Here is a 15,119-nt window from a genome sequence, read left to right as displayed (position 1 = left end):
GCTCGCCCGCCCCCGCAGCTCGGGGTAGGGAGACCAGGCAACCTGGTCGCTGGAGGCGTCTTCCAGGCCCAGACGTTCCTCTCCGTCCCTTTCACCGCACTCGAGCCCGCGCCGTATATAACCAAGTACTGAGCCCACAGGGTCCGGACAAGACAGCGTCTCTGGGCGTGTCTTACCCGCGACAAATCCGAGATTTAGGAAAGCGGTCAACAGGCCTCTTCTGTGACTGGTTAAGGGTTTGGAGTCCAGGCTTGATTTGGGTAGGTCAGAGGGTGGAGCAGGCGTAGGCGTGGCTCGTCTAAGGATTACGGCGCAGGCTGTGGACCGCGGCACCGCTCGCCGAGGCTGCAGCCATTGCGCCTCCGAGCATCCCACATTCAACAGGAGGAACCTGCGCGAGCTGAGCCCGAACCCCCGAGCCGCAGCCGCCGTAGCCCGTGCGCCCCGCGTCCCCCAGCGCGCCATGGCCAAGGAAGGCGTGGAGAAGGCGGAGGAGACCGAGCAGATGATCGAGAAGGAGGCAAGCAAGGAGCCGGCGGAGGGCGGCGGCGACGGCCCCCACCGCCTTGGGGACGCCCAGGAGATGCGCGCCGTGGTGCTGGCCGGCTTCGGGGGGCTGAACAAGCTGCGGCTCTCCAGGAAGGCCATGCCGGAGCCGCAGGACGGCGAGCTCAAGATCCGCGTCAAAGCCTGGTCCAGTATCTGTGCCTTTCTTGCTTTCGGCTCCGTGCGCGTTGCGCGCTCCGGGAGGGAGGGAGCCGGGTCCGAGCCGCTGCCGCCGAGGTCTCCTTCGCGCCCCACCCGGCTCTCGGAGCTGACTGTGGCCCGCAGCGGGCCGGGGCTGGGGAGGTGCTGACAGTTCCCTTCCCCATCTCCAAGCTGGGACGGAGGGGTGGTCCTACTTGCAGGTCCAGTGACGACCCAGAGCTGAGCTAGGAGATTGTGCTGCGGCGATCCCAGCGGGCGGACAGCTCGGATGCCGGCGCGGGTAGGGTGGGCGTTCACACCGTTAAATAAGTGAGAATAACAGTCGGTTAGCTGAGCGCCCGCCAACGAGTTTTTCTTGCGCGATCGTATTTCACACTTCTTGGGACCCCACGAGTTTGTGGACGTCTCGAGTGTCTGTTCTAGGTTGAGAAAGAAGCGCTCAGAGAATGAGGGATTTGCCCAGGACCACTCAGCTGCCACTTGGTGGCCTCCCCGGGATTCTACCTTCGATCTTTGTCCTGATAGCTTTGGGTCCTGGAGGCGGGGCTGGGTGCCCCTTCTCCTGCACCTGCACACTTGCCTCCTTGTGGCGTGGTACGGGGAGAGGACCCAGGGAAAAGCCGGATAGCAAGGAGCGCCTAAGCCAGAGGAGAGGTGAGGCCAGGACTGCTGCATGACCCTCGCTCTCCGCCAAGAGCATCCGCGGCTCTTCTCCCAGGGCAGCTGTGGTGGTAGGAGAGGGGCAAGGAATCCAGGATCTGCCTCTTGGGAACTCGTTTTCTCCTTTCAGAAGCAGTCCGGTTCTAAGATGCCCTGTGGCTCCGGCTCTGCCTGGGAGAACTCCACACCCACGCCCAGCGGAGATTGCCCGGCGTGTTTAAACGTCTGTGAGCGCAGGCACTGCGTTATTTTCGCGTTTCCCCGAAGTTCCGGGAAGGGCTTGCAGGGAGACTGTCCTGTACTGATCACTCCCTGCGGCATCGTGAGAGGCTTCTATGGGGAGCTCGTTGGGTGCTCCAGAGGGAGCGTCTGTCTCTTCTTCGCGAAGCTCTCTAAAGCTTTCACACACACACACTGCTCCCTTGGGCGGCGGGAGCAGCCGCGACTCACGGTCAGGGGTTAGGGCTAAACGCTGGACCCCAGGCAAGAAAACTGCCTAGGAGATTGTCCCTCTGTTTGTCATCTTGACAGCAGACGCAGACTTCATTTGCCAGGTGACAAGGCAGTGGGCACGGATCTCTCATTGGTTCCACTCCTGTAAAGCAGCAGGTGCTGTTTGACTCCAAACATTGTTTGCAGGGCTCTCTGGGGAATTCCGGCGCAGGGGAGGAATGGGGGGGGGGGGGAAGGAAAAGGTTTTTACAAACTGGATTTGGTGGGGAGGGTCTTGTGAACTCCCGAATCCAAGCTGATTGATTTCAGAGGGTAGATCTTAGACTTGCCCTTTTTGCCAATCAGTCCCCAATTCCTGCTGCGACTGTGCGTCCTGAGTAAATTATTGCTGGAAGAATACATTGAGGACAGAGATGGCAGATTGTGGAGCCACGCTTTTTCTTAAGTGTTGGTGGAAGAGTTTCTACTTAGTACAATTAAAATAGTCCCTGAAACCCCACAAAAATGATGTATGCGTGTACATGCAAATTGATGCACATGGATGTAAGCTATACACACAATTGCATGTGTGTGCATGTGAGGGAGAGAGGGAGGGAGAGAAAGAGGGAGGATTTATGACTGCCCATTTGAAATTGAGGACTGGGTGACAGGACTCTTATTTCAGAATGTGTATGTTCAGAGAGTGGAAATTCTGCAGCTGCTTGGTAAAGAAAAGGACATCATCATTAATGCAAACAGGTCTACGGTCTCTATCCTCATGCTAACTACATAAATGCTGATCAGAGCCAAAGTATTTGGAAATAATAAATGTCAAGATGCCAGCCAGGAGATTGGTTTTCAAATCCAGGCACAAAAATCTGTTGTTCAATGGAGCTGTGTATATGTGCAGACACATGTACTTACACACACACACTTACACACACACACACACACACACACCACTGCAGATTCCACACCCCAGTTGTTCAGAAAGCCAAGCAAGCATGGGGCTGCATACAGGATACCGGACTGCAAAGTGCCCCGATTGATTTTCGTTTTGCAAAGCTGGAAGCAGTGTTCATCGGTTTTGCAAGGGAAGATTGAAGCACTCTTGTGAAGACAGCTGGCTGGGCCCTTCCTCCTCCTGTGCTCAGACTGGCTGGCCCACGATGCCCACCAAGTATAAGTTTTAGTCTTGGGCTCTAGGATGACTCATGCTGCATTTTTATAAATCAGCTGTTGGCCTCGTGGATGAAGGTCGCCCTTTTATCTGATATTTTTAATGGAAATCTTTTCTCAACAAATAGGATAGGCTTTCTGTTGGTTGATATGAGCTAGTGTCAGAACAGAATTAGAGTTCAACCTGGCTTCTCTACTCCATACACTTTACAAAAATTGGAAAGAAGTGACAATGAGAAATACGAACACTGTCTTGTTTACTTTCTCTCATTCATGAACAGATCAGTGTTTTTCTTGTATCATAGAACAACAAATTGGGACTTGTGGACATGAAATAATTTGCCCCGAAATCTCCAAAATAAATAGTGGAGTTAGCATTTGAATTTTCTAGCTCATGTTGACTCTCTTGGTAGAAAAACATCAGGAAGTACAATCTACATCTCTGAACCTTTGGCATGGATTTTTTTTCTCTTTGCTCCCTTTCTTGAATAAATATGATTCCGTTACTCCTTTTCTGTCTTCAGGGAACATTTTTTGGCTATTCCCAAGTTAATATGGCTTCCTGTGCAGAGTAGAACTATGTATGCAAAAACAGGGTGTTGAAAGGAAAGCAATCTTCTGCCTAAAATGTTATAAAAACGTCGGCTTGGACAGGGGATGCTGTTTTCTTGATAATCATTGAACAGTTTACACACCGCAAGCAGAAAACATGCAGTCTTTGACATCAGTTCCCATGTGGCTTCTCCTTGGACGTGTGACTACCTGTGTAAGCCTCAGTGTCTCTGTGCTTCTTGTGTGGAATGGGGGCAGTGAGTGACAACCTCAGCCTGTGACTGGTGACAGGATCGGAGGTGCTGAAGAGGCTTGCCACTTGTCAGCGTTCCATGAGCAGTCATTACTGTTGTTATGACTGTTGTCACATCTAAGCTTCCCTTTATGCTTCATTTTTTTTAAAGATTTATTTATTTTTATTGGAAAGGCAAAGAAAAAGAGAAAAAGATAAAGAGATAGAGAGGAAGATCTTCTGTCTGACGATTCACTCCCCAAGTGGCTGCAATGGCTGGAGCTGTGTCGCTCTGAAGCCAGAAGCCAGGAGCTTTTTTTTGATCTCCCAAGCAGAGAACCCTGTGGTTCCAAGGCTTTAGCCATCCTCAACTGCCTTCCCAGGCCATTTCAGAAACCTGGAGGGAAAGTGGAGCAGTCAGGATTAGAACTGGCACTCATATGGAATCCTGGTGCAAGCAAGGTGAGGATTTTAGCCACTATGCTACCGTGCTGGACCCTGCCCTATGCTTCTCGATGGCCAGATGACCTGGAGGCAGTGCTTCTAACCATGTGTATCATACAGGCAAGATGATGCCACTTCTACTTAGCAGACGAGTCGGACCTTCGTAGCCGTGAGCTCCACCACTTGCTAAATGGATCCCTTCCATCAAGCGCCTTGGAGCCAGAGCCTGACATGAGGACCCTGTATTAGGTGGTTTACTGAGGTGGCACTACTGGGTCAACAGAAGCAAGGAAAGCAGACAGGGCCAAGGAGAAGCCAGGCAAAGACATGGTCTCCGTGGGTCTCCCAGTAGACCTAAATGAACAGAGAGAGGGAGCCTTTACTGTCACTGGCTGGGCCTGCTTCCCACATGGGTAAGTGGAAGGATTTGGGTAGAGGAGGCTTCTGCTGAGGGCTGCTCTCCAGAGAAAGGGACAGCTCCCAGCCAGAAGCTGCCGGCACCCAGAGCAGTTGGGGGTGGAGCATACACCACCTTCTCAAGTGCTTGATTTTGGCCATGTTGTGCAAACCAGTCCATACCATGGAGACAATAATAACACCTCCTTTCATATTGCTGTGACGAAGTTTAAATGAGATTCAGGGCATAAAGACCTTGGTGATGACGTCTTCCTCATGGCAAGCGGCTAATAAATAATAGTTATTATTATCTAAATGCTTATTCCTGGTTGCCATGGAGACCTGGTATAGTTTATCATTCAAACTGGAACTCCTTTGAAAGTAAAAAGGGGGCCTTATCGATAATTACTCTGGGTTAGAGGGGGAGACTCAAACTGTCCTAGCAAACTGGCATGCATGTCCTTCCTAAGCGACGAGCGTCAGAGCCGTGCCTTTGCTGCCATCAGCCTTGTCACAAGGGCTTGTGTCATGCAGAGGGGTTGGTTAAAATTTGAGGCTGGCTGAGGGTCTCTAGATTGCACTGCAGGAATATATTTAAGTGGCCATTAACAAGCCTTGTCTGGTTTGTGGCTCAGATTGGCTTGTGGTAGAAAGGCACTAATGGATTGGGGACATTTATTTTCCCAGAGTGATTTATAGCAAGAGACCATATGAAACTGCTGGAAGGAGACCAATTGGATGAAAAATGTTCCAGCCAGTCATGGCTCCATTGGCTGATCTGAAAGTGGGCTGAGGGCAAAACACACTAGAGCGAAGCCAAGATGGGCAAGATTCTAGGAAGTCATGAGGGTGTAGGGAATTTGAAACAGAAAGGAAGGACGTAGCCTTTACTGAGCACTGGTGAGGAGCCAGGCACTGGGTTGCTGGCTCCCTACTCTGTGTGTCATTTCATCCTAATGGAAACTCAATGAGTTCAGCATCATTCGATTTTACAGTTCAAGAAACTGACATCCAGGGACATGTCAGGATCACAGACTGCTACGTAGAAGAACCATGTGCCAATCTGGGTCTGCCTGTTCCCGGACTCCTGTACTGGGGATCGGAATCAGAGGGACACTGTGGCAAAGGGTCGAGAGAGAAAAGAGAAACAGAGAGAGACCAAGAGACAAAGAGAAGCAGACAAACACAGAGACATGAATGTGGAGAAATAGCCACAGATACATTTGATTTGGAATGAACTGATAAGCCTGAAGATTCCATAGAGCCATCCTGCCTGCCTCCCTGAGGCAGGTGGCCATCCATCGTGGCCAGGTGTCCATTGTGCTTCTGCAGCATATCCATTTTTTTCCCTACAGTTCTAGACAATGGGATGCTTTGGGGAGGCACCTAGGAACTTGCTGTTAGGACTTCAGAGCTGGACTGCTCATGCTGATTGAACTCAGTCATCACTCCTGGAATAGAAGCAAGATCCTTGTCCACTTTCCTCTGTTCCCATTGCCTTGAGCAGGCCTTTGCTCTCCCGGTGACTTGAGTGGAAGATGTCCCCAAACAACACAGCATTTAACGGCCACTAATAAGGCTGATGCAATGAAATAGGAACAACATGATGTGCCTGTGTTTATTCAAATAAGCCAATGGAGTCCAGGAGGTTAAGTGACAAAGATGTTTGCCAAGTGGAGAACATCACTCAGAGAATCTCTAATACCCACGCCAGGAGCCACTGTGACCGGAAGCTGGGGTAAAGTGCACTGAGTCATGCCATGTTGCTTGGGGGCATCAGGGCTTGACAGGAAGGGATGACACCATGCAGAGTCACATTTGAGTCTCACTTGGTGGTGAGCAGGCACAGCTGGCAGCTCAGGGGTCTTTCGTATTTCTTGAAGTTTCCATTTTTTTTTCCTTAATTGGATCCTTGCTAATGAGGGCTAAGGATGTGACAGTCAGCTGTCCATCCAGGAGTGGTATGGGCTTGTTGCTTGCCCAGTAGTAAGGAGGGAAGGAAACACAGAATCACTAACCCTTCCTTCTGTCTCATGGGGAAAACAGAGAGGTCATTTTGATGCCCCCAACTGAATCCCCTAATGATGTTCACTCATCTCACTGCCTGGAGATTATTGTGAGCTCATTACTCCTGCAGATGCCCTCTGTCCTTTCTCTACTTGCTGCATCCCATTTCCCTCACCCTGCAGCTCTGTCCTTCCTCTCTTCCTCCCTCCCCCCACCTACCTCATCAAACACAAAGCCTACCAAAGAATAATCACAATCATAGGAGGAAATTGGCAAAAAGCATACGGCAGAAGGCAAAATCCAGAAATGAAAGGATGTAGTACTATCTTAGGCAGAATAGGAGTCACCCAAGAAGAAATAATTTCAGAAAAATAGAAGCAAAATAAATTGCAAATAGCTTAACAATGCCATTTGGAACATTTTAATTCACTAAAAGTCATCAGCCTTGTCACAGCTCTGATTGCCTTTTTGTAGTAGTTATGTCCTCATAATGAAAATGCTCAGGGAGAAATAAAATTAGGAAATGATAGATAACCTGGAGTCAGGAGGAAACACCTCTAGGAAGAGCAGGAATGGAATGAAGGTTCTGAATACATTTGGAAAAGGTTCATCCATTCAGCACTTGGGAAGTGGAGGAGGGTAGGAAGTCAGTCCTTCCAAAAGTGCTTGGGCTTTGGTTTCTGACAGAATGGGTTAGTATTTTGCTTTGTTTTCTATCAGCCTTGTGTGTTTGAGCAAGTTGCTTAGCTCTTTAAGCCTTAATTGTTTAACTTATCAAATGAAGATAAAAGCTTGCCAGAACATCTGACATTAGAGTAGGGTCCTCTAAATGGCAACCAAATCTTAATTATATAAGGGCACTTCAGAAAGTTGATCGAGACTGAAATTGAAATTTTTGGTGGATTTTAAAAAATGCATGCCCATAGGGGTCTTCAACAAGGTTTTCATGAAAAAAATTAAGCTGATGAAACCCGAAATGTGTGCACCAAAATAAGCTTATCTTTCAACTCAGATTTTTTTCCCACAGGCGTTTTTGACACACCTTTTACAGGCACTACCAGAAACCAACCAACAATAGGTGGCAATGGATGACATTAATCACCTGTCACACCCACCTTGCCCTCCACTTGCAACATCTTGGCAGTAACAGATGCATTTGTTAAATGCATTGACTGCCTCCAATCTGAGATGCAAAGCAATAGGACGTTAACAAGTCTATCTACACTAAATCAAATTTTCTGAATGAATTCCCCTCAACCCAACTCAGACTTCAGGTGTCTGCCCTAAAGGGTACAATACCTTAGCAACAAAAGTATCCCACGCAGGAGGATATGCCGTGATGTCACAACATACATAAGAAGATCAAAGTTAGTTCTAAGTGGGACAAGCTGGAGAAATGAAACAAAAACGCATTGTGTTTCCACTGTGTGCCAAAAACCGGAGTAAGCCTAGATGGAGGTCTTCAAGGGGAAGACCAGTGACTTCCTTCCTGACTTCTCTTCCTAATTTCAGCCCTTGTGATGAATCTGTCCTAGACTCCTAGGTGTTCTCTCCCACCATCCATCCCTTCCCATCCCCATTTACCTCCCCACTTTGGTCATCTAAAAGTTAGAGTTTTGTTGTTCCTATTCCAATGAATTTACTTGTTGAGACTGAGAATAGTGGAAGCCCTTAGCTCCAGCTGCCTTGTACAAGCGTACCAAGACCTATCACAAACAAAAAAATACATCTCCCAATTTTTAAATATCAAGGACAGGCTTTCTGGGGCCAGCGCTGAGGTGTAGCAGATAAAAGCTGTTGTTTGCAGTGCCAGATAAGGGTCTGTGTATACAGATCTTAAGTATTTTGTAGGTGAAAAAAAAGTCAACCAGCGTCCTGCTCATGGCTTGGGGGAAACAACAGAAAATGGCTCCTGCCACCTACCTGGGAAACTTAGAAGTAGCTCCTGGCTTCTGGCTCTGGTCTGGTCCAACCCTGGTGGTTGCAACCATCTGGGGAGTGAATCAGCAGAAGGATCTCTCTTTCTCCTTCTATCTGTAATCCTCCATCTATTGGTTTACTCCCCAAGTGGGTATAATAGCTAGAGATGAGCTGATCTGCAGCCAGGAGCCTTTTCTGGGTCTCTCTCGTGGGTGCAGGGTTCCAAGGCTTTAGGCCATTTTCTACTGGTTTACCAGGCCACAAGCAGGGAACTGGAAGGGAAACAGCCAGGATTAGAACTGGGCCCTGTAATTCTGACTTTCAGATAAATCAATCTTCAAAACAAAACAGGATTGAAAGAGGTGGAGGAAGTTTCATAGGCGCACACAATTAGCGAAGTAAAGAGTGCTGGACTTTTGAGCTGGGCTTTCTCTCCCTTCCAGACTTTGTCTCCTGTACTCAGCTTTCACAGCTCTGCCCAGTCAGCAGGCATGGAGCAGAGAAGTGCAGTCTTCCCTGTGCTCCTGCAGGCTGTTTCATCCATCACCAGAATCTCCATTTCCTCCCCCTAGGGTGAAAGGCTTTTTCTCCAGTCTCATGAGACCTAATGCTCTCTTTGCAAACAGAGACACTAGAAAGCAGCCCTCTCGTCCCACGTAGTCTGAATGCTAGACTCCGTTGAACTTGGATGAGACTTACACACTGCACTCAGCCACAGGGTCCGCTGCCTCCCAACCCAGACACATTTACATCTTGAACAGGCCATCCATCAAGATGCAGACTTTCTTAAAAATAAATAAATAAAATAAAATAAGCATCCATTGTCTAGGACCAGAAAAAAAATCACTTTTCATTTATCAGTGCTACACCTAATTCAATCAGCTAATCGGGAACTAATAAGCCCACTGTTCCTATGATTGGTCTGAATGATTTTGCAATTGGATTCTCTTTATCCTTCCAACTAAACTCACTAAAATTGTTCCACTAGGGGATCTCTTAATGGACTCTTGACTCCGTGTTTTGCTGTCAGAACCGGGGATGTATAACCTGGCCATTGACATGCCCACTTTCCTGAACACACCTGCAGGTTCAAGGGCCTTCTTTGGCCTCAGAGAGAGGCCGCTGGGTCTGAGACTTCATAGGAAACAAAGAGTAAAAGGCCATCTTTACCCTCTGTCCTCAGCCAAGAGCACTCCTGGGAGCTTGCCTTCCTTCCTTTTGACCATTAAACACTTCTCTTTTCCTAATCTTCATTCATGTCCTTAGAATAGCTGGGCCTGCCTTGCTCTAATTAAAATAACTGTAAAGCACTATGAAGCCATTGAGTCCTCTAGAAAATACCAAAGCTGTATCCTTTCATCCTACAGAGAAAAACTTCCAGAAACTTTGTTTTCTCATCTGTTTCCCTCCTCTCCACCAGGTGTTCCTACTCTCTCCAAACTTTTTCTTCCTCTCTACAATTCTCCTAGACATTCACACCTTGGTGTTGCTATCTCTTGTCTTTGCATCCCACTTTGCTCACATTTTACATCTATTCTTTGGCCTTCCCAGAGCAGGTTGCTGGTTCAGGGGGGTCTTTGATCTTCTCTCTTTTCCCTCTCACTGTCATGCCAGCATACACAACAAGACAATCAAGCATGGCTTAGAGGTAATTCCCTTAACAACAAGGAAGAGGGAAGCGCTTGGCTCACTCCTTGATATTTTCCTACTTGTACCTTCTGTGGGAGAGCCATTATCTGCTGGCCTTTGCTGTGTCCTGTGCTATTCTTTGACCACTCAAAGATTTCCAGGGTTGTTCCTAGTCTGCAAGGAAAGAGTATAGAGTAGCAGTTTGACTACTGTTTCCTTTGCATACTGATTAAATATCAACTAGCCAAAATTAAATGTTCAGCTCCCAGCCACACTAGCCACACTGGCACATGTTGAGTGACCACATGTTACCAGGAGCTCCCATAGTGGACACTGCAAACACAGTATACTTCTGTGATTAAAGAAATGTTCTACTGACATTGCTGTTTGTTTTCAAATCCCCTCCCCACCTTTTTTCCTTCTGAAATGACTGCTTTCTAAACATTGTTTTTAGGCACCAGTGTCTTGGGAAATACCTGTCATGTTATAGCAAAAACAGATGGTTTTACCTTGGAGACCTTAGCTCTCTGGCTCTATGGAGATGAAATCAAGCCATGGCCACTTTGTACCCTCCATGGAGAGTCAAGATAGGGCTGTAATAATTGGGAGAAGGGAAAAAGGATATACCCATTCCTGAATAATGTTTTTGTGTGTGACGCAACTGACTCCAACAAGTAGGTTTTAACCATTACCCTCTGTGCTACCCATGACCCTGGTACCTGCCTCCTCTTGAGAAATTATCATACTGCATACTTATTTGTTGATCTCTGAGCTCCTAAGAAGCACTGATGTCATTGTCACTGCTGTACCATTGGTGCCCAGTCAAGCTCCCAAATATGGGGCATCTGTTGAGTTTAAGTTAGAAGAGATGAAATATTTTATGACACTAATCACTGCCAAGCACCTCTGATCAAGCTTCCAGCTGCTGGGTGTGGAGACTGCTGAGAGCTCGCAGCCAGGGCCTCCTGAGGAGTGGCCCTCACCTGAAGGAAGCTTCTTTGCTCCAGACTGCACCTGGAAGCAGCTCTATCCCAGTCCCTTTTCCTGAATTCAGAATTATTCTGGAACTTTCCATGGATGAACTGAGATCTCTTTTCTTGTATATTGGAGCTCAACTTCTCCCTGTGCCCACGAGCATCCCTCGCATACATTTCCTAGTAATGATTCCTAAAACACTCCCTGTTAGAACTCATGGTATGTTACTCTAGGAATCAGACACATGACACCTTCCTGGTGGAAGCAGTTTGCTGTTATAGAGCACTTAGACTGAGTGAGATACTTCACCATTAATCCACAGCCATACCCCACCGAGTGATTATGTTACTTTCTTATTTTCGAGATGAAAACATTGAAGTCCGAAGAGGTCGCTTTTCGTTTCTGTAAACATTACATGATAATCATGCCTATAAAGCCAATAATGGATAAATATATGTCATGATGACCCTGACAGGTATGCAAAACATGATGGCATTTAAGGCTCAATCAGGCCAGTCCAATGCCCAGCAGCTTCTGGTGTTGTAATTGATGGGGTGTTGAATGTCACTGCTCACACAGAGGCTTTGCTTTCTCTATGGAGCCCTTTTTGTTCCACGTGAGCTCAAACTGTTTGGAAGATGTTTCATAGCATCAAAGAGCTCACGTGTTGAAAAAACTTCTTATCCCAGCTACCCTTCGGTTTTAAATTCCCTCCATGACATGTTTTGCCATTTTTACAAATACCCTGAGTAAAAAGGAATTTGATGACCTATCCATCAAATTGATATAGGATTTAGTGGCATGATAATCATGATTTTCAGAGGATAAAAACCCAGGAAGGAGTGCCAATGTTTGCAGGAACGTATTAGGATCTAAGAAAAAGACAGGTGAATCAGAGTGATGCACCTGATGTAATAAAGACTGCCTCTAACAGGGCTAAGCAAAATCCTCTGGACTAGGATCAAAAAGTTCGACTGTTCTGGAGGACAAAGAGAGGACCTTTCATTTTCATTTCTATCTAATCATCTATTAATTTTTTTTAAACCTGCTTCATTCTGGGAGGAACTTGAATTAGTTTCAAAAGAAATGATACATTAGTAATTCTGTAAGAAGGGTCAGGAATTCATATATGGGAGTCAAAATGTATGTGTTTATCAAGCCCTTCTGGAAGTGTTAAATGCAGAATGAAGTTTGAACACTCACTTTGGAGCTGGCTTTGTGGTGCAGACTGTTGCTTGTGATGCTGACATCCCATATGAGTGCTGGGGTCCCAACGGCTGCATTTCTGAGTCAGCTTTCTGCTAATGCATCTGGGAAAGCAGCTGAAGTTGGCCTAAGCCCTTGGGTCCCTGCCACCCTTGTGGGAGACCCGGGTAGAGTCCCAGTTTACTTTTTTTTAAATGAGGTGCTCATGGTCATTGTCATTTCCCCTCTGTTTTTCACCATGGTTGCTGGGGTAGGAGAAGTCTGCCTTTTTTTTGTTTAAGATTTATTTCATTTTTATTGTAAAGTCAGATATGCAGACAAGAGGAGAGACAGAGAGTTAAAGTCTCCCGTCTTTTGAGTCACTCCCAAGTGGTCACAACAGTCGTAGTTGAGCCAATCTAAAGCTGGGAGCCCAGAGACTCTTCCGGGTGTCTCATGCGGGTGCAGGGTCCCAAAGCTTTGGGTCATCCTGGACTACTTTCCCAGGCCACAAGCAGGGAGCTGGATGGAAAGCAGGGTAGCCAGGATTAGAACTCGCACCCATATGGGATCCTGTTGCGTGCAAGGAGAGGACTTTAGCCGCTTAGACTACTGTGCCAGGCCCAAAGTCCCATTTTCCTTCTTTGATAAGATGTTTTAAAATGGAAATCCTTAAACATTCAGAACTTAAAATGAAGCAGAGCACTAAAGACATACAGAGGGCAAATGGACCAAATTTGGCTTAGACTTTCATACCAGCCAAAGCCAAAATAAAGAATCCTACTAGTTCGCATAGTGTGCTGGACTTATAAGATTTATATAACCAATCCCTGTGATGAGATTGGAGGAGGAATGTTTTTCTTCATAAAGAAGCAAAAATGAATATATAACAAATAACTTGTTTAGTAACACTATAAAGGCAAAGTTATATACAGAGAGAGAATGGGAGGGAGGGAGCGGGGGGGGGGGCGGAAGAGAGAGAGAGAGAGAGAGAGAGATGTATCCACTGTTTCACTCCCCAAAAAGCTGCAATGGCCTGGCCTGTGCCAGGCTGAAGACAAAAGCTGGGGGCTTCTTTTGGGTCTCCCACGAGGGTGCAGGGTCCCAAGCTTTTGGGCCATCTTCTGCTGCTTTCCTAAGCACATTAGCAGGGAGCTGGATTGGACATGGAACAGCCAAGTCTTGAACTCTCACCCGTCTAACATGCTAGTGTTGTCACAGGTGGTGGCTTAACCCACTGGATCCTAGAGGGAGTTTTTCATTCACCTTGTCCTTTTTCTGATGGATTAGCGATGTTTGTATTTCAATGGTCAGTGCTGAGGATACTGACAAGCTGAGGAAGGACAAGATGGGAAGGGGCCGAAAATGCTTTCAGATGAGCAGACCTTTCAGTCGAAGAATAAAACCAACGGACTTTCTCCATGGCTGCTCCTTTCTTTGTGGAACTCCTTTGGGCCAATTTTCATCTCAAATTGGAAAATTAATCAGGTGTAGTCATGGTTATTGTTTTCCCATCCACTTAGTGATATCTTTTAAGAAATCATTTGTGGCTTCATTGTTAGCATATCAAAAGCTAACATATCCAGATAACAAACTGGGACAAGAATACCCAGCAGGCTGGCATGGTTTCTAGACAGCAGAATGACACCCTTGTGGTGGAAAGCTCAGGTATGCAAGGCATATATAACAAGGGCCCGGAATCCCACTTCTGTCACCTGCTGTGTTTTTCCTTTCACACAGGATGGAGATTAAAATGCTTCTTTCTTTAATACTTAGCATGTAACATCATCATCAGGAGAGCAAAGTTTGCTGACTTTGGTAGAATATGAAATGAAGACAGCCAAACATCTCTCATGAGACTTTATAGAGTGTCATTCATAACTTAATAGATGGCAAGAAAGAAAGTACAGATACCAGGGAGCTAGGCTAACTTTCAGCTTCCACATAGAAGCAAAGCATTCCAGTCTTTGTATTTTCTCAAGACCAACAAGCGTTTCTCCATATCTACTTCAACTCTGATTTTAGATAATACTTTCAGCATAGCTCATGTGAACAGAGCATGAGCTCCTGGCTTAGAGATTCAGCAAGGTACATAGCCAACTGCTGGAAGTGCACAGACTGAAGACTCAAACATCTACCTCCATTTCCTTTATGGAAATGTACATACACACACACATACACATGCTTTACATGTATATGTTATATGTCTTTTATATATGTGTTTCAGTGTCTTGACCAATCTTGCAATGATTGGCTTTAGCAACATTTGATGCGCCTGCATTTGACATCTCATGATGTCATGGATTGGGCTCAAGTCTCAGCTTTGTCATATACTGATTGTGTTGTCTTTGGCAAGTCAGTTGGATTATGTGAGTCATAATATCATGTGTATTTAATGGGAATAATGATATTGATATTAAATGTTTTTCTGGGATTGGCACAAGTGAGATTTGTATGGAAGCACACTGTAACCTCTGCCATGCTATGCAAAGGTAAGAAATATAAAAAACAAAAACAGAACAACCCAGTTACATTGGCACTTTTAGAGCAACTGTAAGTGTGATGCTGTGGGAGTTTAAGAAAAATAGCAAAAGAACTGTCTACAAATTTCACTCAGGTCAGCCCAGCTCAGTTCTGTCTTCTGACATGCTTCCTGTTGCTAAAATTCTTCACCTACTGCACGTTTCTGAGGCCATCTGTTTCATTCCTAGATCATGGTTGACTCTTCCCTTAACACTGGGCTCAGGATTGGCCAATCAGCTGTTGACAAGGGAGAAGAGAGATGGAAAGTTCGGAATAT

At 46.4% G+C, this 15,119-nt stretch overlaps 1 protein-coding gene across 1 annotated transcript in view; it reads left to right on the top strand.

Annotated features, from left to right (window-relative positions):
* The first annotated feature begins 381 nt into the window (after positions 1–381).
* VAT1L (vesicle amine transport 1 like) overlaps positions 382–15,119 on the top strand; it is a 120,300-nt gene continuing 105,562 nt past the window's right edge. Inside the window, exon 1 of the mRNA XM_040982036.1 lies at positions 382–693. Within this exon, the coding sequence (XP_040837970.1) occupies positions 464–693 (230 nt within the window). The 5' untranslated portion in view covers positions 382–463. The remainder of the gene's footprint in view (positions 694–15,119) is intronic.

Source organism: Ochotona curzoniae, unplaced genomic scaffold, assembly GCF_017591425.1.
Source record: "Ochotona curzoniae isolate NIBS_2020 unplaced genomic scaffold, NIBS_Ocur_1.0 contig_3622, whole genome shotgun sequence".
Lineage (NCBI taxonomy): Eukaryota > Metazoa > Chordata > Mammalia > Lagomorpha > Ochotonidae > Ochotona > Ochotona curzoniae.
The sequence above is the reverse complement of the archived record's forward strand: the minus strand, read 5'-3'. Positions and strand labels throughout refer to the sequence as shown.